Raw genomic sequence first — 23,480 nt, forward strand, 5'->3', positions numbered from 1 at the left:
ATAGTAATGTGTGGAAGAGTTCTGCAGGCCCAGTGCTGGCTGAGGGGTGGTGTAAGTACAGGGATAGGTAAGATCTAGGGACGGGGGCTGGATTTCTATTATACACATGACTTGTGAGTTGGGGAGAAAAAAGCCAGGACATTTTAATGATTTCTTTATAGGAACAAAGATGGGTGTAAACCAAAGTACCCCTAGTATCAAAACGGCTGGACCAAAATGTTTGGAGAGGTGAACATGTCCCACTAACTGAATGGCCTTGGGTTCACAACCTGGAGAATTTCAGCTCAGGAAGTGAGTAAACATACACTTATCAGGAACACAGTTATTCAGTTTTCTTATGAACATCAAAGATATAGTTTTTTTTTTCTTTTTCAGAAATGTCCATGCCATGGAAGGAATAAGAGTCCATGTGGATGTGACTGTGTATATATGTTGAAATGAGTGTTTTCAATATAGGGAAAATTTAAAAATAAGAATTGTCTAAACTGTTAGCTCCTTGAAGGTTAGAAGTATTGTTTTTATATAGGTACATGAGGGAAGTATGATATCTTGAGTTGCTGATAAATTGCTGGTGTATAGTGTTTTGAGTCTCTCAGAAGGAGCTTTGCTCTTGCAATTATATTAATTTGCTTTTCTGGTTGTTATCACCCTTAGTTTTTGTTCCTGAGTTTCTCTCTTAGGAGTGGTCCTCCACTGCAGTGACTCGGGAGGCTGAGGCAGGAGGATTATGAGTTCAAAGCCAGCCTCAGAAATTAGCAACTCAATGAGACCCTTTCTCTAAATAAAATACAAATAAATTAAAAAAAAAAAAAAAAAAAAGGCTGGGAATGTGGCTCAGTGGTTGATTGCCCCTAAATTCAATCCCTGGTTAAAAAAAAAAGAGTGGTCCTCTGGACTATTTCACAGTGTGAAGAGATCCTTTAAGGGACTAAAAGTAAAGAAAAGCCACACAATGGGAGGAGATACTACCAAATCTAGTAGTTCAGAACCTGGAATTCATAGTAGTAGTTTGGGGATGCTTGAGAAGTAAGAGGGGTTTGCAAAAAGTTCCATCAGCGTTGTGCACTTCCCCAGGATATGCCACGTGATTCCTTTTTGACAGGAGGTGAGGTAAAAATAAGCGCATACATAATTAGCAAAAGTGAGGCTATTCAGCCCCTCAAAAGCATTAAGCTTCTTTGCTCTGGTTGTTGCTCTGGATAGAATTCAAACATCTGAGAGTGACGACCCTCCTTTGCTGTGTGAAGCAGTAACACTAATAGATCATGACACATGTGCCAAGTCACTTAAAAAAGGGATATAAGATCACTCACAACAGATGCAATTTTGTTTGGAAAGAAAAACCCTCATACACCCGAAGCACATTGGCTCAAAACCATAGGCAGTATCCCTGGTTCCAGAAGGTGGGACAACCCGATGTAGCTCCAGGAGGAAATTTTACAATGAGACAATGTGAGCCTGTCCCTGGCAATGTGGGTGCCAGCATTACTATAGCAAAATCCCCAGTTTGTTGTCTTCAGATTGGGAAAATAAATCAAAGGGGAAAAAAAATCGGAGTTTTACTTTTTCTTTTCCTGTCTACTTTCACATTTTTAAACTATAGTACATCCACTGTGACATGCTTAAAATACTATGTGTATGTTTATTAATTTCTGTTTTCAGGCCACAGTTGTACAACTTGAAAATGGGTGGATCCCTGGTGAAAGCAGAGTCCAGTTGGTTAGTTTAGGGGTCTCAGGCAGCCATCAGCTGTGGGGTAACCAGAGGCCGTGTGCCATATGTTTGCCAAGCGGAAATGCACATTTCCAGATCTGTAATTCTGCAGGAGCTCCACCCTCACATCCACCTTTATCTCTTCCACCTCAATCTACCCCAGGAGCTTCCAAGAAAGGAAGGATAATTAGTCAAAGTTAATGGATCAAATTGCCTACTTAATTCACTCAACACTCCCTGGAAGGCTTCAAATCCACTTGTCTTTCTGAACAGAGTGAAAAACCAGACCCTTCTAATGACTCTCCCTGGCTGAACCTCACAGCTCTCTTCAGTGTCAGGACTGAGGACAGCCTGGGGAGTTTTTCTGTCAGAGAAAGCCACGTCACCAGAGCAGTGCCGAGTGACTTCTGGGAGGTTTCCAAAGCCTTCCCTGTTCTCGACCCTAAGCCCAGGTGTCCCTTCCAATGAACATTAAAACGTAATCTGATGTTAAAATCATTAAAAACAAATTACCTATGGAGAAAAACTTGCCTCTAGTTTTCTGCATACTGAGATGGAAGACGAACAATTAGATGCTGGTAACTTATCAAAGAAGCATAAACCTTTCCTTGAAGACCAACCTATCCAACACTGTAGGTGCTTCATGGGCAAAGAGCAGCCTGTGTTTTGGCAGCAGGAAGCCAGATTTGCTCTTCCCTTCCTCTGGATCTGGGGTCTCCTTTCCTGGCTTAATGCCTCCTCTAGATCTCAGCTTAAGTATCACTGTCTTGGGAAGGCCTTCCCTGATCCCTTCAGGCCAACTTTCCCTCCTCCACTGCATTGTCCTGCTGTAATCAGAGCAAGGGCCATGCTGAGCCTGTGGACCCGTTAGAAACCACTGGCTGGCAAGTTCTCCAACACTGGGACTGCCTTCCTCCTCCCTCTCGCTCCATTACTAGCACCATCCATCCCTGGCAGGTTGTAGCTACTCAATCAGCAGGTCATGAATGAATGAATGGGCAAATGAGCATCTTGAAGGGAATGGCTTGCCCAAATTGATAGAAATAAAATGAGTTTGAGTTTAGCAAGTTCTTTTTATTGTGTGTATGTCTATGCACACAAAAAAGTGCATGCCACTGAGTTTGCATCCTCATCTTTAGGGACAGAAACAGAAAGGAAAAAACAAAACCAATCCAAGAATCACTATTTACCCAAGATCATAAAACTCACAGCCTAAACCACTACCCAGTTAACTATGAGGAAGCTGGGGAGCAGCAAAGGGTCCCCATGAGGGCTTTAATCAGACAGGGATCAGATGAGAATTCTCCCTTTTATTCCAATGGAAGCAGAGAACAGGATGTAAGAAAGTCCCAGCTGGGATTGGTGAAGACACAGTGACCTAAATAAGTTCTTATATACTGCTGGCCCCCCCAGCCAGCCCCTCTCTTCACATTTCTTCTCTTAGTGGTCCCAATACTTTCCAATCCAAGTGGGACTAAATCAAATGCTGTTCATTTGTTTGATCCCTAGGCACACATAAGATACTGCCAAACTTGGCTTTTTTCTATGCAAACAGTCATCATACCAAGATACTCAGGGGATGAGCAGCCACTGATAAGACGGGACTTCTAAAATTTACCTGGAGGAGATTCTGATCATTTCCTGGAGCTGTCATAGAAAAATTTCTAAATAGTCCTGGTAAACTAGTAACTCAGAGGTAAATACCTTTCAGAGGAGGCCTATGTGCGCATGTGCACGCACACACACACACACACACACACATACACACTATATACATATATACATGTACAACACATATAAACACATACCATACACATACACATACATGCATACTATACATATACACAAACATGAATATGTATATTCATACATACCATAAGTACATAGATACATCCCACTCATACCCACACATACACACACACACACACACACACACACACACACACCACATAAGTTTACACACATGCCACATATACACCTGAGATGGAGTGACTTGGAAACAAGTTAAAAGTAGAAACTCAGCATATATTCAGCTATATATCCTTCAAGGAATTAATTGTCTCTCTGAATCCCAATTTTCATGTTTTTAAACAAAATGAGTCACATTTACCCTGAAGGGCTGGTGTTCGAATTAGTGGAAAGAACGTACCCGATGCTCTGACATGGTACGTCCCAAAGCATCCTCACTTATTAGCATCAGTGACCTTGTGGATTTTACCTGTACCCAGGCAGGGAAGCCCGGTTGCTTCCTATGTGTTGTGTGGAATGGAGAAATTCTATTTTTGTTTATAATCCAAAGTACACACATTAGCTTCAAGTTCACAAAGCCAATCTGTTGTGTTGGAAAGACTAAAGGACACACAGAGCTACCAGAAATGTACTCTTCTCCCTGTGACTCTTATAAGGGCTGGAGGAGTAATGGACGGAGGGAGGCCTGGACTCCGAGGCCAGGATGCACGTGGCAGGCACAGAGGGGATGAAGGTGACAACTCCACACACATCGGGGACAGACGGTGGGCTCTGAAAAGCATCTGAAAGAGTGATCCCACCTCTCTTGGCATCTCACTTATCTTAAAATCTAGTTTAAATGATTAATATCTGTCACACAATGAATTTCGTAGCTACGTAAATGCCTTCCTTGTCATCCTCTGTAAATCATGGGTCTAAGCAGCACTTTGTCTGATAATGCCACTCTTATCCCCTGCAATTCACTCTCTACAGGGCCGCCAACGTGGTCTCTTAAAATATAAATCAGATCATGTCACAGCCCTGCTTAAAACCTTTCTGTCACTGCCCTTGGAGTAAAACAAAACTCCACCAAGCATGAGGGACCTGATCCCATCTGCTTCAGCTTCAGCAGATGCCCGGTCCTTCCCTGCTCACCAAGCTCCGGCCATGGGTTCCTTTTGCTCTTCTAACACACTAAACTGTTTTCTACTTCAGGGCCTTTGTACTGGCTGACTCTTTCCTCTGTGTAGAAGGCTCTGGTCCTGGTTATCTGCATGCAGGTCCCTTCAGTACTCAGAGGGAATCTGCAGAGAGGTGTTCTCTGACAGTCCTACCTGCAGCATTCTGTTTGCCCTCCTGGATATTTGCCTTGTTTCCTTCTTAGCACTCACCTGTTTTAACAATTTTTCCACAGTCCCCTTGCCCCTGAAATGTCACTTCCTGGAGGACAGGGACCCCGTCTGTCTTTTCACTACTGGATCCCCAGCAACTAAAATATTGAGTACCTGGTAAATCCTCCTGTGAACAAGAGCTCAATGCCAGCAGCAGACTTCAGTCAAAAAATGCACGAGAACGGTAAAATACAGTCTCTCAGTCCTCGTTTCATGCCCAACTTTGTTTTTTATTCAGAGAAATTCTAATAATCTACCCGTGGAATTTCTGGATATCTTTTCCCCAATATGAAAGATTTCCCTCTCGATCTACTTCAACTACCCACTTCTATCTTGTGATCTTGACTTCCTAGTCGACTTGTGACTACCCACTTCTTGTGTTCTGACTTTCATTCCACTTAGAGGCTCTGGGCGCGGGGATCCTCACTGGTAACCAAGCCTTGGTTACTTGCTCCAGGAAAACAAGGCACCGCATTGATGGGCAGGGGATCCACATGTCCCAGGAGCCAGGGTGCAAAGCATGGGCGCTTAGGCTGCCCCTCAACCACTGGGACGCTGGAGTCTATCTGGACAGAGATAATAGGACACGGAGGTGTCTGACACAAAATGCCTGGCAAAGACAGGGAGTGGGAAACTCACAGGAGGAATCCACAGTCATTCCTAACGACTTTTCTTGTTCCTCCAACCCACTGATAGACTGCTGAAATGGGTAGGAGGGAGGGGACAGAAATGGAGTTGGAGTTCTTAGATACTCAGAGCCCTTTCTACCAACTGTGACAACCTGGCTTCCGTCTTCTGTGGGAGGCCATCCTTGCACGTGATTTGAGTTATCTCCTGGGCTTGGTGAGAGGCGCTTATACACAGCTGTGTCAGAGCTTTTCCCACCCTTCTCCAGGTCCGAGGGCTTGTCCATGCAGAGGTGTGTCTGGCCACTGCCCCGAAGACCCAATTGTCACCCCTGACCTTGGGATGCTGCCCCCCCCTTCATCTTCATTGGAGGGGATTTTCCCCGGAATTTTTTGTTCCCCAATAAAAGTCCACTCCCTGGTGTGTTCTCTCTTTCTCTCGCTAGCCTCTTCAGTAAACCTCGCTACACCATAGGTGGCTGGAGGCTGGAGCTAGGAGGAGCTGTCCTGGAGCTGGTTTAAAGGTAATTAGAGTCTTGTCTCTTTAATTTAAAACTCCCTAGCATTTTCTCAGGATTCAAACCTTCTTTCATGAAGCCGGCAAGGGTCGAGGGCTAAAGTCTTCATCATCTCATCAAATCTGCCTCTTTCCAGGGATGTTCTTCAATCTAGTTCCAATGGGCAGCTTCCAGTCTTCATCTTACTGGGCTTTTTGGCTACATTTAACTTGACTGATGGTCCCCACGTTCTCAAAATGCTCTACCCACGAGGCCTTCATGACAATGCTCTCTCTCTCTGTGTCAAGGAATCCTCCTTCTCTTTTTCCTTCCATCTGGTGTTCCTCAAGGTCTTCCCCATGCCTCATTTCCTAACTTGGCATATGACCTGTGGTAGCTCTCTGGGCTTCTGCCAGCACTCAAATTCTGATGAGGACCAGAGCCATAGATATGTCCCTTACACACTTGTTTTATGGCTCAGCTTCAAAAGTGTATGCAAAGCACCTTCTGGGTCTCTCTAGATCTCTCTCCAGCATCTCAAGCCAACATGTCCCAACCAAATTCCTAGTTTTACCTTCCCACCTTCCATCTACCCCAGTACTGCTCATTTCAACTAGCATTTCTGTCATCTAGCCAGGCACGCATGCAAGAAACCTAGAAGCCAAACCTCATTGGGTTTTCACCCTTGCCACCCACATCTATCATTCCATCCATCCATCCAACAAACTTAAATCAAGTCTTGGTTTACAAATTATTATTCTACTTATGGGATAAAAGGTGCTGGGGAATACAGATATAACTTTTGTCTCCATGAAGCATATGTAATACTGACTGATCTTACCTCTAAAATGTTTCTTTTCTTTGACTCTCCTTTCTCTCTCTCTCTTACTGACCATAGTTGGCATTAAATAGATGCTCAATTAATCCTTATTGAAAAAATGATTACATAGTATGTGACTATCTGAGCATCTGCTGTACACAGAGCATGGAATATGACACAGCAATCTGATGTCATTAAAATTATTTCTAAGTGCACACTGTGAACCAATAGAAACCAAAACATCTGGCCAATTTAGCTAGAAAATCCCCAACGAGACATTAATATGTTCTATCTGTGTTATGCAAACACTCAGATGATCTGGGCTTCCGGGGAATTGACTGGAGGTGTTGGCACAGCATGGGCTCAGCCAGGCCAGTCTTGATCTTTTCCAGGGACATATTAGGTTTGAATTGTACATATGGCTCACTGGCTTCTAGAGTTAAGCTTAAGCACAAACCCTAAACAGTTATGATCATTTTAACTGGTTAAATCATTACCAAAATGCTTTTAGTGTTATGTGGTTATTTATGAACATCAGTACACATTTGCTGGTTCTTAAATCTGAAGACAACAAAATGAATTGAGATCATTTGTGCAGAAGATAGTACAAATGGATTATATCCAAGCAAACTCAGACATCATAAGAAATATACAATATGTTTAAACACCAAGATTAATATGACTAATATGACAACTTCTATAATAACTATTTGATGACATCTTTAGGAAATCAGCAAACATTTTTTTCAATTATTATACAATTTTGTCAGATCCATTGATAAATCATGAATCTAAGCTCCTCCATGTCTCTCTCCTTAGTTCTCAATTATTAGTCTCAAGATTAGGTACAACTGACATTAGAAAATAAGGAATTATTTCAAATCTCACAGCCAGCTGAAATGGAGAGAGTTTTCCAAAGGAAAATTAAAATCAAAATAAGCAAGAAAGAGAATTTTATGCAAAATTATCCATGTATTCAGGGTGGAGCAGGCATTGCCTCCTCTCTAACCTGCATTCAAGCTCAAGACTATAAAAGGTAGAAGAAACGAGGAGGGCACTGTCAGCTGGTCATGCACCCACTTCAGAAAGTATAAAGACCATTATTTTATATGACACCAAATTGCACCATGCATAACAATTCAGGCATGGAAAGAAATAGTCACTAGAATCAGTGATGACTTGTGTGGGCATTATAATTTTTTGGAAAATTAAACAATCACACAAGAGGAGTGAAGACCTTTGCTAGTAGGGTAGACTTTTGCAAGGCACATGGACTGGGTTCAATCTGCAGTTTTTCTTTGTGGAATCTGACCCATGCGTTCTCTTATAGCTCCTTCTCACAGAACTGGATGGAGACTTCATTTAACCTGGCCTCTGTGTGCCCCATCAATCTCTCCAATGCAGAATGAAGAGGGAAGACTTTCAACCTTTTAACCTTTTCCACTTTAAATGTCTTTAAGCAGACAGACACTTCTCATCTACATTTAATGAGAAATAATCAAATCTATAGATGTAAAAACCTCATCTTCAATGCTTTCATAGATCTGTTTACTTCATAGTGCTCTCAGCTTCTGCATGGCTCAGGAGCATTTCAGGAACTGTTGGACAGGTAAGTCTTACATATTGGCATTTTTCATTTGTTCCTTTTTGAAAAAGTACAGCATCATTGCACCATTTTGCAAACATTCAACCACATGTGCTCTGTCTAAATGGACAAAGGGAAAACCTATATCAGAGCAGGTGCTTTGCTGATGCTCTGAACAGGTGCTCTGGGCAGGAGAGAATCCCTCTCTTCACCTTGACCCTTGACTTTCCTCAGCCTCAGTTCTCAAATGCCTCATGGAGACTTAAGCATATCATTGGGTTTAATGTGATGCTGACAGTTGAAGAAATGATTTGTTAAACTAATTCTGGTTATTAGTTATTTACTCTTTATGTACTGAATGTAGCCCTGTACTTCACACAAGATGTCAATCAAAGCTATGGAAATATAGAATGATGTGGGTGGCTTTGGAATTGCAATCTACCCTTAAAATCCTTTACTATGAATTTGAACCCCAGTTGATGCTACTTTTATGTTCCCAAGTCAGTGGCACCCTCCTAACATTGAGTCTAAGAAGGCAACTCAGAACTGTGGACTGCCATCTGCATATAAAGGGACATTCTCTGTACTTGACCATCTCTGTTAGTTTAATAATATTAGGCTTCTCTTTTCCAACATGAGTGATTTCCCCCCATTTGGTAAAATTGCAATTCAGCCTCACATGACATTTATTTTTAACTAGGTTAAAAAAAAGAAAAAAAAAAAAAAGAAAAGGAAGAAGGTGTCACAAACTGTCTGGCATTTCTGCTATTTCCTGAAATTGCATACATAGGTTAATTCTGTCCCGAGGAGATATGTTTATCACTTGCAATTATGGTGCTCAGTGAGAAAAGGTTAAAGATGAATCTGCTTTCTGAAGACATCAGGTTGGAAGTGCATTCAAGCATGCATTTGCAGCTAAGCAGAAAGAGGAAGAGCACTTACATTCTGTTTCCCCACAATGTTATCAAAGGGGAGTTCTGGACTCCAGGATCCCTCTGTGAAGGTTGCCCCACTGTTCCTTCGGTCTGAGGAACTCACTGACTCCTTGACAATGTCTTCAGGCAAGGACAGCAGACTTTCCTCAGGCTGCTTAATCAAATAGGTCTCTATATTATGCTTCCTCAAGAATTCATTCCTCTCCTTGCCATGACCCTCTTCCACGTTATAGTCACCGTTGAGGCAGTCCAGCGTGGCTTTGGAGATGTGAATCCTCCTGTGTGTACAAAGCACAGGTCATTATACATTCCTGATGTCCTGTGCAAACCAACATCTTGGGTACTTTAAGACACATTTTCAAATCAATACTTGTTGCCTTAAGAAATGGAAAGAATAAAACAAAACAAAAGAGATGTGTAAGCATAAATCCATGAGCAGTTACTGTGCAAACCATCTTGGAACTTCTCCCATCATTTCACTTTCCATACACTTGTGCCAGTTTTGCCACTTTGTCAATAACCATCTTGAAAGTAGTGGCGAGTTTTGTAAGTCCACAGGGCTACACAGAGGATCTTTTGGAGAAAACCATGTAAGATACAATTTGCCCATAACATGCATTCCAAGGAGCAGAGAGCAAAAGCTGCAGATACATGCAGGCTGGCAGTTGGCAAGGCTCATTTGAGTTAATTTTTTTAAGCAAAATTATATACTACAAGAGGCTTAAGCATCAAACTTGATTTGTGGAAACTTTATGTATATGTTGTTGTGGGAAAGAGTTTCAGTTCCTATAACTGTCTAACTCAATTAGATAATGTATTACTCTGTCCTGTGGTCTGGGTGAACCAGCAAATGAGTTAGAAACATGGACTGGATTCAAGCCCCAGCTCTTTGACTTGCTAGTTGAGAGATCTTGGGAAATTATTAAGTTTCTGAATCCATTTTCTTACCCATGTGCTACTTTGAGTGAGTGAATGAATAAGGTGAATGCTTAAATCTTTGCTTGGCTTTTGTGATTCTAGAAACAATAGATCCAAAGAAACAATAAAGGTTTTTTTTTTTTTTTAAGTTTTAATTCTGGAGGGTGGCATTTCCAAGTGCATTGTACTTTCAGTACTCTCTACATCCCTCTAATCCTGCAACCCAGTAAGCAGGAGCTTATAGAGAGGGTAGTTCTTTGTAAAGGATAGGTAAAAAATTAAAAACTACAAACAAAGCATTTCTGATCATTTAAGGCACATTTTCTACATATTCCAAATAAGCATCCTCATGCATATTTATGTCAGATGCAAAATGTTAAAAATAAACATGTGAAAGATAGTAGATGTTTCCTGAGAAATGTGCTGAATAAGTACAAAATATTCTCATAATGCGAGGTATAGATGTGTAGGTACTTGCATGTTAATGTGGGAGGATGACAAAATGTTTGACCTCCATGAAGTCGAAGTCCTAGTCGACTTTCCCAGGTCAAGTTCAGATTTAGATTACTCCAAGGCTGCCTTTTTCTCTTGGGCAAAATGAACTTCCTAAAAGGTTTTATAAAGTTTGTTAGGTGATTTTCTTTTAAAATAACTAAGTTAAATAGCAACCTTGTTTGACATTTCATCTGGATTCTACACTTTATTACTATTCTGTTGGTGTTCAAGGGGACTAATATTTGCATATACTAAATCAATATTATGTTTTCAGTAGTGAAAGGCATCTTAGCCCTCACTTATTACTGATTCTTCTGCTGAAGTTCTAATCAATATACACTGAAATGTTTTGATAGAAACTGGATTTAAGATGTTTCTTTCCATCTTCATACTAATGTGATCTTTGTGGTGAGGCATTTGAAGAGATGAGAATCTGGTGATTGCATTTTCCTCTGAGGAAAAGAATCATTTCTTAGCAAATATTCTCATACATTGAATGTCAGGTAAGCCTGACATTTTCTGATAATTTTAAATGCCAGGATATAATAATAATAGTCACGATAGTAAATAAGATCTAATGATTGTACAACAATTACTTTACATAAATGTTATTCTGCAGCCAAAGGTATTACTATATCCTTGGCTCCATGGAATATTGCACATAATTTCCATTCTTCAAATGGCCCTAGGTGATAGACATTTATTTATTTATTTATTTCTCCTTATGCAGTTGGTAAAATGGACCAGGGACAATGAGTATATATCTGACCAAAAGCCCTATCAAGAGGTTATAACCACTGGGAAACATGGAGTTCAAACTCAGAACTTGTGATTTCCACCTAGTAATTGTTCTGTTTCTAATATTGTATAAGGTTTCAATGTATATTGGTCTCCTCCCAAATAATTGCTCCTTTGATCTGTACCTCTGAACTCTGTGCATAGGAAGATGCTCTCACAAAGTTAGTAAATCACAAGAGTTAAGCAAGAAAAGGGCTTTTCTTTGGCTTACCCAGGGATTCCTCCAGATTCGAGCTTGTTTGCAATGTCCACATCCCAAGACCAGACGTCGAACTGCCATTTCCTCAGGCCCAACACACCACATAGCACTGAGCCCGAATGGATTCCTATCCGCATGTCAACGTCATGCTTGGTCCTTGACCGCACATACCTGTTTACATGGGTGAAGGGGAGACAAACTCTTAACGTCAAAGTGAGCATCCTGGGTCCCTGGTGGCAATCCCAAGTTTTTCCTACTCAATAAATTCATCCCATGCCCATTCAAGTGTCACCTCTCCCATGAAGCTATTTTGGGTTCTTTGGTAATTGGAAAGGTTCTCTTCGTCCCCTGAACATGATTAACCTTTGATTGTAAAATGATTTACAATTTTAAGTGCTTTTATAACCTCTCAAACCTACTCTGCAATCTCTGTTTCAGGGAATGGCTCCTGCATCTTTTCTTCCTCATAGTAAATACACCTGGAGTAGATCATTGTTCTGCCCTTTATTACACATTCCATTTCTAAACAAAACTTTTATGGTTTTCTTCTTGGCAGTTCTTCTGTGAATGTTCTTATTTAGGACAACGAGTTGCCTCAGACTGGGATCCCTGCCTCATCCTGATCTCTTCCATTCCATAGTTACCAGAGGTGCCTTCTAAACATGAATGTGACCTCATGACTTCATCAATTCCTGGTTTTGAATTTTCCCTGACCTCTACTACCTAGAGCAGTGGTCTTTGAAACTGCTCACATCTGAGGGCCCAACAAGGTCACCCATGAAAATGAAGGAAGAAAAGGTTAAACTTCCATTCACAGCATTCCCCCTGTCCCCGCCCCCATCCCACCCCCAAACCTTGCAAAAGCTTTACTAAAATTTGACCATAGCAGCCTTACAGGGCCCCTGCTGGTGACCTCTGCAGGCATCTTGAGAAAGAGGACTCCATGCTACTGTGGAGGACTTGATCAAGGCACATGTGGCCTTCTGTTCTTCCAGAGCATTTTAAATAATTTTAGTTTATGTTTAAAAGTTGAAATAAAATGATTAGGAAAACTTTCAAAGCCACAGAAAGTGCACTTCAAAATGCTTAAAAGAGATGTCAAACTTATATCTTTTTTTCTCTGACCAAAAAGATAAATTTTCCAAATTTGCTGACTTCCATGCTAATGAGTTACCATTGATATTCCCTCTAGCAAATATTTGAAAAACAATCACTTGCTTAATTTGTTTCTTCAAACTCAGATGACAGTTTAAGACTGTGTGAGAAAGTAACCAGTTTCCAACATAAATTGGTGCTTGAAAAGAGCACTTTAAAAATGGACATTTGGAAATGTTTTCATGTTTATAGGAATTTTGTTGTCAAAGTTGTGATGTTTTATCATCTATCAAAATCTCAGAGCTGCTCATCTATTAACCTATTGAAAAAAAATCTTACAAATGAGAGATTTGGCAAAGTTTAAGTTAAGAATATAAAAATGTAATTTTTTGGTAAGGAACTTGTAAGAATAACTGACAGATGTCAAAGGAGAAGAGAATTTTTCAACCAGACTTACACAGCACTTTGGTGTGATTGATTAGTCCCCTGACAGTTAGGGATGCATGAGTCTTACCCAAGATCTGACATATATATATATATATATATATATATATATAGAGAGAGAGAGAGAGAGAGAGAGAGAGAGAGAGAGAGAGAGATATCTAGATCTCTATCTAGATATATCTATATCTCTATCTATCTATCTGTCCCAGAGAGCTTTTAAAGCTATATATAAAAATAAATTGAAGTTGTAACCTGACCTTTACTGTACTGTATCAAACTACACATAGTCCCCAAATTTTAATAACGATTTTGTGACTTTATGAACACTATAAAAGTGATATGTATTTGGTATGGCAAAGTGGAATTCACACTTTGGATTCTGAATTTTGATCTTTTCCTGGACTAACCATATGTGATATGATCATTTCTTGCAAATGGGCAGCAGTTCAAGCAGCCACTCCCTGTCACACACACAGCTCTCTACAGTGTACTGTGTTGCAAAGCTGTAGTGTTTGATAGGTCAGGTGTACTCTATTATCTTGATAGTTATATTTTCCATTAACTTGGTAGTTATGCATTCTATTAATGATATTTTTAATTTACAATGGTTTACATTTAATCTCATCACAAGTGGAGAAGTATCTGATAAAAATTTAAAAAATAAATTATGTTCACTTAACACATTGCTCTCACTAAAAAAATCGGGAAAGCAGAAAGATTTTTGTAAATTTTCATTAAATTCAAAGTATTAGGTCCTTATGATGCATTAAAATATATATTTCATATATATTTTATGGTCTATATTTTAAGTATATGAATATAATATATAAAACTACAATCAATAAATTATTACACAGCATATCTTTGTGTAGTTTTATTAATAAAGATAGGGGTTCAAAATATTTAGACACCATTGGTCTATAAGATAAAATTTGAAAATTTCCAGTGACCCCCAATGTGCTTCATGATCCATCCCATGCCTCTATCATTCCTCTTGATATCATGCACATATTGCATTCCAGCCATCCAAACCTCCACACACTGCCTGAGCTCTGGGTTCTTCTCCACTCTCTGGGCCTTGATGTGCCTTTAGTCTGAAATGTTCATTGCTTCATTCAGGGGAATGAAGCTCCTACTCATGTTTTAGTAAAACCTGGCTATAACCTTTGCCAAGCACTTACCCTGACCCCTAGGTCTGGAGTATGTGCCTTTCCCAGTCCCCTCATTGTATCCTCAGTGAACAATTCCAGGAGCTGCTTTATAGTTTTCTGTTTCCTCTAAACTGAAAGCGGAGACTTTTGACTCCTCATATGCTCCTCCTAACACTGCACTAATTATGACTCTTGCTAAGACTCATTAAATGCTTTTTTTTTTATTTAGTTTTTGATGGTACTGGGAATTGAATCCAGGGCCTCACCCATGCTAGGCAAATAGTTTGTTGCTGAACTACATCCCCATCTCTTATAAATGCTTATTGAGTGGGTAGGTGGATGGCTGCCCAACAGTCTTTATTCATGTCCCCATATCCTAGCTCTTTGATAAAATGTATAAGACCCTTGAAGGCAATATTTCAGTATGTCATGGTTTCGATGTGAGATGTCCCCCAAAAGCTCAGGAGTGAGAGGATGCAAGAAGGTTTAGAGGAGAAATGATTGAGTTATGGGAGCCTAAACCCAATCAGTATTGATCCACTGATGGGATTAACTGTGTGGTAACTGAAGGCAGGTAGGGTGGGACTGGAAGAGGCTGGTCGTTGGAAGCATGACTTTCAGGTGTATATTTTGATTTTTTCAAGTGGAGTCTCTGCTTCCTGCTCATCATGTGAGCTGTTGCCCTCTTCTACACTCTTCTGCCCTGATGTTCTGCCTCACCTTGAGCCCTGAAGAATAGAGCCAGCTGTCTAGACTAAGACCTCTGAAACTGTGAGCCCCTAAATAAACTTTTCCTCCTCTAAAGTTGTTCTTGTTTGGCTACAGTAGTGAGAAAGTTGACTCCCAACATAGTATACAATGTATTGGTATCTCTCACAACTTGCAACAACATGCCTTTTTTATAGTAGGGCTTAAGAAAAGGACCCTTTTGTTCCCTTAAAAAAATTAAGCAAAGAAAAAAATGAATCATTCTATGTGTTAAACTGAATCTTTGCATTCTCTCTTCCTAGTAAGTTGTAAAATAATGCAAAGTTATTTAAACAAGAAAGCAAAGTTGAAGTGGGCTGAGAAGGGAGAAATACTGAAATAAATTATTAGAATGGCAAGATATGAGCATTAGAAAGAGTGATCATAGCTAAAGATGTGATGAGAAAGGAAGTTCTGAGTTTCTGGGCCATTGTTTTAACTTTATCTTAAGTTACAAAAGGATATTTACCCACTGACAATGAAAACAGTAGGGGAATTTGAAAAAAAAATTAAGGAGGCAAGAGAAGAAACAGCACCCAGCACTTGAGAGATGCCTGTGAGTTTCTGATGTTCACCTAAGGATGTTCTGTGAAGTAGATGGCTGAGAGTGGTCACTGCACTGTCCATCAACTACATCCTGTATTATAGTATCCAATATTATAGCAGGATTGCACTTTCCTGAATATTTGATGCCATTTTTCACCAATGAAATGTGAGTATAAGTGTTGTGAGTCACTTTTAGACAGAAGCTTTAAGAGCCTGATCTGCCACCCTTCCCCCACCCCACCCCCCATCTGTCATCAGTCATGGAGCTTTTAGATGCAGCTTTGTTAACCCAGATCTGACCACCCCCCCCCCACTGACCCATAATGGACATGAAATATGAGTGACAATATATTCACTATTTTGAGCCACTGAGATTTTCAGAAACATTTGTTACTTCAGCATAAATAAAAGTATCCACAGGAATGAAATCTTCAATCTAAATCTACATTTTTTTTATCACCTGGTTGTCACCATTTTGTGGTAATATCATGTACCACAATGTCAGATTACTGAGTTTTTGTCTTATTTAATCTCTCGCTGGCTGTGTGACCTTAAGGAGTTTGTTTTACTCTGTATGCTACATTTTTTTGCATCTATAAGATGTTAATAATAACAATGTTGTCAAAATTACATGAATGAATATATGTAGGAAGTTTAGAACAGTGCTTGGCGGAGACTGAGGATGACTTGGATGTCTATTATATATGAAGAGATTGCATTTACAAACTTAAACAGATTTTCTTGAGGCCTGGGAAGCAGGATTCTAGGCCTAAACTGGCACTGTTTAAACCTAACACTCTACATCTGTAGGGTGCCTGGCTTGAGATCCTGAGAAAATGGCTTAATCTGACCCTGAGCTTCATCGATTGTATAAGAAGGCTCTACCTGATTGCTTCACTACAAGAGCTGTCGTGAGCCCCAAAGGAGATTATGGATGTTAAAGAGCTTTGCCAACTAATTGTCAGGGACTGTTCTAGAGCACACTGTGCTAATATCATTAGGTAATTAACACTATACAGGGAATGCATTGAAGCATCTTAATGAAAAGATATTTATTTTTTTATTTTCTTCTGTAAAATGAAAATCATAAGGAAAGGACAGAAATGTCTTTACTACACTGCTTTCTTTCTTTTTTTATAGCTGAGATTTGACTTAAATAAAAAATAAGATTAAAATTATATAGAAGCAATGAATAGTGTACAGACATGATTCAGCTTTGGAAAGGCTACCCATGGTTGCCAAGAAAACCATAAAGCGTGTTTCTAGATCAGTTCTTGAAGGGAATGTTCTTGAAACCAAAATGGAAGTAAATTTGTTCTTAGTGACAAGTCTTATTCAATTCTTCCAAGGAAGAGCCCCGGGGAGGTTTTGCTGTGCCCATTGGGCCACAGACAAAGAGAAGATGACCATCGATTGCCAGCATTAAAAACATCTGCCTTCTCTTTCTTCTCCATAGAGTTTATTGAAGTAATGCACAAAGTTCAATGGCTCTCTTGTTTCATAGCCTTGAGGCTGTCCCAAGATGAAGCTGAGACCAGAGGAAATGGCCAGGTGTCTTTGGACCTGCTAGTTGGGCAGAGGGATGACCCTCCAATCCTTCTCCTCCAAGAGAAACAGCCCCTCCCTATTTCTAATGGCTGTCTTCCACTTGAGATTTTTTTTTTAAATAAAAATACTTTTCAATGTTATTAATAGTATTTGGCACACTTGGGAACAAACTATGCAATTATTAATAAGTAAATTATTTCTTTTAATTGACCTATTAAGAAGGAATGTTGTAATTATATGGAAAAAGAAAAGAACTTTAAAATTTTTCGTTCAACTTAAATGTTTCAAATGGCCAAAAAAAAAGAAAAAAAAAACAAACAATTAAACAATCTGTAGAAATTGCTGGATGAATGTCCAGAAGCATCTTCCAAGAGTAGTCATTGATCTGTAAATTGAACTTTTCCACTGTTAAACAATGAATGAGTAACAAGTCTAACTTCAGGAGAATAGGAGTCCAGTAGTATGGGATCAAGAATGTCCAACTCCTCAGCTTCAAAATCAGAACCCAGAATTCCAATGCTGACCCTACCACTTGCTGGCTGCGGGAGCCGGAGCAGATCAGAGTAAGTATTTCCCTGACTCCACCAAGAGTCATAGAATCTGTATTACGTCGGGCCTGGAACTGAAGTTGAGCTTCTCATTTTTCTAGTTCTGGGCCTCAGGCCAGTTGTCCTAGGCTCAGACCCTCCGTTTTCTCAGGTTTAATAGGGAAGAGGTCTTTTCTTTTGCAGGGTTGTTTAGAATGGTTCATAAAACCGTGCACGGAAAGCACTTACCTTGATGCATATTGAACCCTCCAAAATAGTAGCTACGACTGATTTCTGTTAGCAATAATGACTTTGAATTGCATAGCCTGGATCAGGCCAATGAAAAGTTATAACTGATGGCTCTACCTACACTTTTCTGCCAAAACGTTGCCCACATTCATTTTATCTACATCATAATAGCTTCAACCAATGTGCTTAAGATGTCAACTGGGCAGTTGTCAGGAATAAAGTGGTTCAAAAAGGATGAGCTAACTCATAATGTAGTAGGAATTCATTGTTCTGCGTCCACTGGCAGAAATCAGGCCTTTGAACATTCCAGAGAAAGGGAAAGGCAAGAGAGTGAGTTTGGAAGTTCAACTCTGTTTGCAGGATGTTTTGAGCAGAAGTGGGACCTTCACAATAACCCTCTGTATCTTTATCAGCCCCATTTTACAAGTGAGGACACTGAGTCACAAGAAGTACATTGCTTTAGGTGGAATAGCTGGAATTTCACCCTATGAGTGTGAGTCTAATCAAAAAAGTCCATTTCTACCTACCCTACATGGCTTCTTCTGAAAAGAAGTAAAAAAGAACAGGGATGACTAGGATCCAAGCTAGCTAAGACCCGTATATGGATAACACAGTCTTTACAGCTTAATCTCAAACGCCAGCTTATCTTAGGCTCCTTCTATAGACTGTCTGAGTGTGCTGCAAGCTTTTTAAGAGTCACAGAGGCTGTCAGCGGTGGCCTCCCAGCCAGACTGCACCATCAACCCTGATCCACTCTGTGGCCTCTATTGCACTTCCACATCAGAGTCTGCCTTACAAAACCAGGCTCATCTGCTTCTTCACAAGTTGAAAGCCACTGAGTCTTTCTTAATCTAACATAGAAGTCACAATTTCACAAAGTGCTTCAGGGTTTGGTTTTCACAGCCATGGTGAATTGGAAAAGTAGCAGCCTGTGTCCTATATTTCCATTTTATAGCCAAGGAAACGGGTTCTGAGGGAATGAAGCTCTGCTTATTATCCTCTCTGAGGGGGTCCTTGCACCTTCATAATCTTGTCTCTTCCTCACAATCCCCCTGTCTAGTCTACATATGCAGCTCACCCACCCACCCACTCAACAAAAGACCTCTGTTGTCATAAGCTGAGAACCAAATAGACAAGCCATCTTGTATATTCATGGAGCTTAAACTGGATGCTTTATTCTCATTTTACAGCCAAGAAAGCTGGAACTTGGAGAGGTTAAGTCACTTGTCTAAGGTCACACAAGTAAGGGGGCTCTGTATGTGCTCATGATGCCAGACCCTAAGCCAGACCCTAAGATTCTGGGTGAAGACAGTAACAGGGCAGGAAGCATTTCTAACCTCAAACAGGTGTAACCAGTGAGAGAGAAGTGAATGCAAGGTCCAGTCCCCCCATCCCTTGGTGCTCTTGAGGTGCATGTGGCCCCAAATCTTGGAGGAACAGAGGGACCGAGTGGGGACAGCCATGCACCAAGTCAGCCTTTCCTTGTTGAACCTGGTCAAGGAACTGGGATGTTTTGGATATTTAACAACAATTTATCTCTTGAAATGGCAGTGGGGAGGCTTGGGCAGTAGTGTGAGCATGTGAGGGCTTTTGCTTGCTATCAATAAAAATGAGCATGATTTTATGATAAAAATGTAGATGCTAACTTAGAACTACATGAGAGATGTAACTTGAAAAATTATTTTAATGAGTTGGAACAAAAAAATTGCATATCATTGTCTCAAAGAACCAGAATCAGACTCTTCCATTAGACAGTTTGGACTCAGTGTTATGGAGAGTGCATATCACAATCTACAATCTATGCTCCGCACATGAATCTCCTGGGTCTTCTGCAAAGAGACCTCCCAGTTTAAACAAGACTCCCCAGGCATGCTGGTATTTCACATCTTAACTGGGAATTCGATTTCACACTAATCTTCATCTTGGCCTCTCACTGGTTCCTAGAATGACCAGGTACACAATGGTTCCTGGATCACTTACAGAGTGTGGGGGTCCTGGGCAAAGATTTACGCATGCATTGTTAATCTAACACACGTGTGAACATACACAAGATAATGTAGGTTGCCATGGGCTATGTCCAGGCCAGCTTTAGGCACATGGATGCAGAAGGAGCTAGAATATGGCTCTGTCAACAAGCATTCCTTATATATAATAGGGTTTGCCTCTGAGTGCTGATGTGGCCTCTTCCCCACCCCACAGAAAAGTGAGTGCAAGCTTAGGCGGTGGTGAGTATTGTGCTGCTAAATATCTCACACCTGTCTTTCTGGAGAAGAAAGATTTGCATGTATGTCTACTACTGTGGTGAAAACACGCCCTTCCTGCCTGATTTCAAGCCTCCAACTTGACATCCACAGGTTTGCTAAAATTCTTGGAAGATTTATAATTGGCTCATGTGAACCGAAAAGAGCTGGCCTTAGTCCATCCATCATTTTTTAAAGCTTAGAGGGTGTCTCCCTCTGCATGGGCAGCAGAGACCATGGCCATGCACCTGAATCTCTGAGTGGAACAGAGGTGGACAGCACAGGCCCCGCCCACTTCCTGTGTCCATTACCTGGCTCCTCTCTGCCCTGCTTGTTTCTGGTGGGGCTGTGAGCTAAAGTCACATCAAGTTTCATATTCAAACGTAGCCCTATTCAGACGTAGCCCTTGTGGACTGGCCTGTCATGTAATTACTCCCATATTTCAGAGGAGGAAACTGAGACACAACCTGTGAAGGATTTGTGGAACTAGAATGTGAACCAAGTTCTCCTAAGCTCTGAATCCTAAGTGCGTCCTTTGTCACACGACCTCTCAACAGAGACATCACTGAGTTAGTGTGAGGTCGAGGTCTCATGAGAAGAGTGAGGAGCAGACAGAGTGTTCCAGGCACACGGGGAGGAGCCTTAGAGTGAAAGTCCACACAAGTTCAAGGTCACTAATGGAATCCAGTTCCATCAAAGGTGGGGCTCTTGGCTTTTAAAAGAAAAGACAATCCCAGTCATGCTGGAGTCCTCTTCTCACAAACCTCCAAAAGCCTCCACATAGCCAATGAAGTGAAAATGATTTTGACAGCTGCCCAAAGTCATCTCCATGTGCTCTAACCCTGCACTTTTATAGACATTGTCTGAGGGAGGGAAGAACACTGTCATGGTTAATTTTATGTGTCAACTTGGCTAGGCCATGACATCCAGCTATTTGGTTAAATACTAGTCTAGATTTTGCTGTGAAGGTATTTTTTAGGTGAGATGAACATTTAAATCTGATATGAAAGAGATTATCCTCCACAGTGTGAGTGAGCCTCACCCAATCACTTGAGGACCTACAGATGAAAAAATACTGGTGCCCTCCAGGGAAGATGGAATTCTGACTACAGATTATTTTGGGTTTGGGCTGCAACTTCCACTTGTTCTTGGTTCTCTGGCCTGTACCTTTTGAACTTTGCAGCATCACCAATCATAAGAACTGATTTCTTAAAATAGATTTACCTCTACAGGCAGGCATCACTTAATGATGGGGATATGTTCTGAGGAATGCACCATTAGGCAACTTCATTATCATGTGAATGTCATTTGGTGTGCTTGGCTATGCCACTAGGTGATACAATCTTAGAGGTCCAAGTTTTAGAGGTCTTTCTTTGATGACCAACAACTTGTCGTTATGACTATTTATACATACACACACCCTGCTTATTCTGTTGCTTAAGAACACTAACACATCCTCCTGCACTTCTATTTTTTCTTTTTTTGAAATAACATTTTCTTTTTCATTTATGTCATCTATACATGATTAATTCTGAAAATTTAGAAAAGAATAAAGAGAATTAAAAACCATCCATTTTTTTTAATCACAAAGCTCGATGCCTTTCTTCCGTTGTACGAAAATAGATCAAAAAAAAAAAAAAACAAGCTTGCTATAAATGTATGGGTATGTATTCTACCATGTATGTGTCTTTAAATTCACAACCACGTCCTTGTGCCATTGAATGTGAACTCTGATGTCTGCTGGTAACCTATTTTTTTTTAAAGACATGCCAGAATTTTATCTAACCGTTTCCTTATCTTAGGACATTCTATAGAATCAGAGGAGCAAGGCAGGGCCTGTGTCTACCACTTACAAGCTGCGCATCATTGATCATAAGTTTGTTTTTCTAATCCTATCAGAGTTCCTGTTTCATATGACAACTGAGAAAAAAATGATAGTTTTTTCCTCCCAAACTTGATAATATTAAGCAAAGTACACCAGGAACATTATTTGGCATAGTCCTTGATAATGTGACCATTCAATGAACATGAACTTTATTGCCTCTTAGGCTGGAAACTGCTTTGATGGCTGCATCTTTAAGGAGTTCAAACTTATGAATGCTGTATTTGGTGACATTTTGGAACAGGATGAGAAAGGGGGCTGTAGAGGGAAAGAGAGAGAAAGGTAAACAGAGACAAGAGAGACATAAGAAAGAGAAGGAAAGGAAGGGAAGGAAGGGAGAGGGAGAGAAAAAGAAAGAATAAGTACAAGCAAGAGAGAGAAAGGGGGAAAGGAAGGGGCCAAGAGGCAGCAAGAGCTTTCTGGCCTCAGGCCAGGAAAACAAGACCATGCCTGTCTTCTGGTCCCTGTCCTGCCACTGTGCTGGCCAGGGCAACTGACCCACGGGGCTTAGGGCCTTAGTTCTAATTAACTGCTGGGGAAAAGCCAGTCCCTGCTTGGCATTCAGGTGTCGTCGCTGTGACTTTTTAGAAATTGCACTGGAAAGACTCAGCTCCATAATTTTCATTTAGATTCATTAAGGACACAATTTTCATTTAGATTCATCCAGGACACTTTTTATACATCATTAATAAAGATATTGCATACAACAGAGCAGAGTGCCAGCTCTGGCATTTTCTCAGCTATCAAGACTCCCCAAAATAGACCCCGGGTGTGTGAAGAGAGGCCACCTGGAGTCACTTTTCAATCTATGTAATAGAGACTATTACCTAAGCCTCTCTTAATTAATTTGATTTATGAAAAGACATGCATGAGATGGCATTAAATCCTTCATTAGAAAGAAAGTTACATGCAGTCTCCTTTTTGTCTTTCATTTAGCTAATATCATGTTTCTAAAATCAAGTATTTTTAGTGGAATGAATTTTCTCTGCAGTTCTTTTGATTGGGGCTTATTATCTTGTTATTCTTGGATGTTTACTGACTTTCTGCTCTGTCAATATCAGTTCTGCTAATTTCTTTAGGGTTGCATGTGGAGTCTTCTAAGCTGTACATGGATCCTTTGGGTATTGATTGATGGGTATTGATTTCCAGCATTAGGAGCAATTGCATAAATCCAGAGCTAGGAGGAGGAATACTATAATGATTAAGACACATGGCTTCAGTTCCAGATTGGCCGCTCTCATGCTGCCACTGACTGCCACTGCGATTATAGGCAATTACAAAACCTCTGCAAGCTCTTGTTTCCTCACAGGTAAATTCTTTCTAGAGTTTCTATTAGTCAGAATGCA

The 23,480-nt window shown here is 40.5% G+C and overlaps 1 protein-coding gene across 3 annotated transcripts in view; it reads right to left on the bottom strand.

Annotated features, from left to right (window-relative positions):
- Adcy8 (adenylate cyclase 8) overlaps positions 1–23,480 on the bottom strand; it is a 214,448-nt gene that overhangs the window by 93,593 nt on the left and 97,375 nt on the right. For all 3 annotated transcript variants that reach the window (XM_076835574.2, XM_076835573.2, XM_076835572.2), the window contains exons 6-7: positions 11,718–11,876; positions 9,303–9,573 (exon numbers count right to left, since the gene is read on the bottom strand). In XM_076835574.2, coding sequence (XP_076691689.1) covers positions 9,303–9,573; positions 11,718–11,876 — 430 coding nt within the window. The remainder of the gene's footprint in view (positions 1–9,302; positions 9,574–11,717; positions 11,877–23,480) is intronic.

The sequence above is a fragment of the Callospermophilus lateralis genome, chromosome 16 (assembly GCF_048772815.1).
Source record: "Callospermophilus lateralis isolate mCalLat2 chromosome 16, mCalLat2.hap1, whole genome shotgun sequence".
Classification (NCBI taxonomy): Eukaryota; Metazoa; Chordata; class Mammalia; order Rodentia; family Sciuridae; genus Callospermophilus; species Callospermophilus lateralis.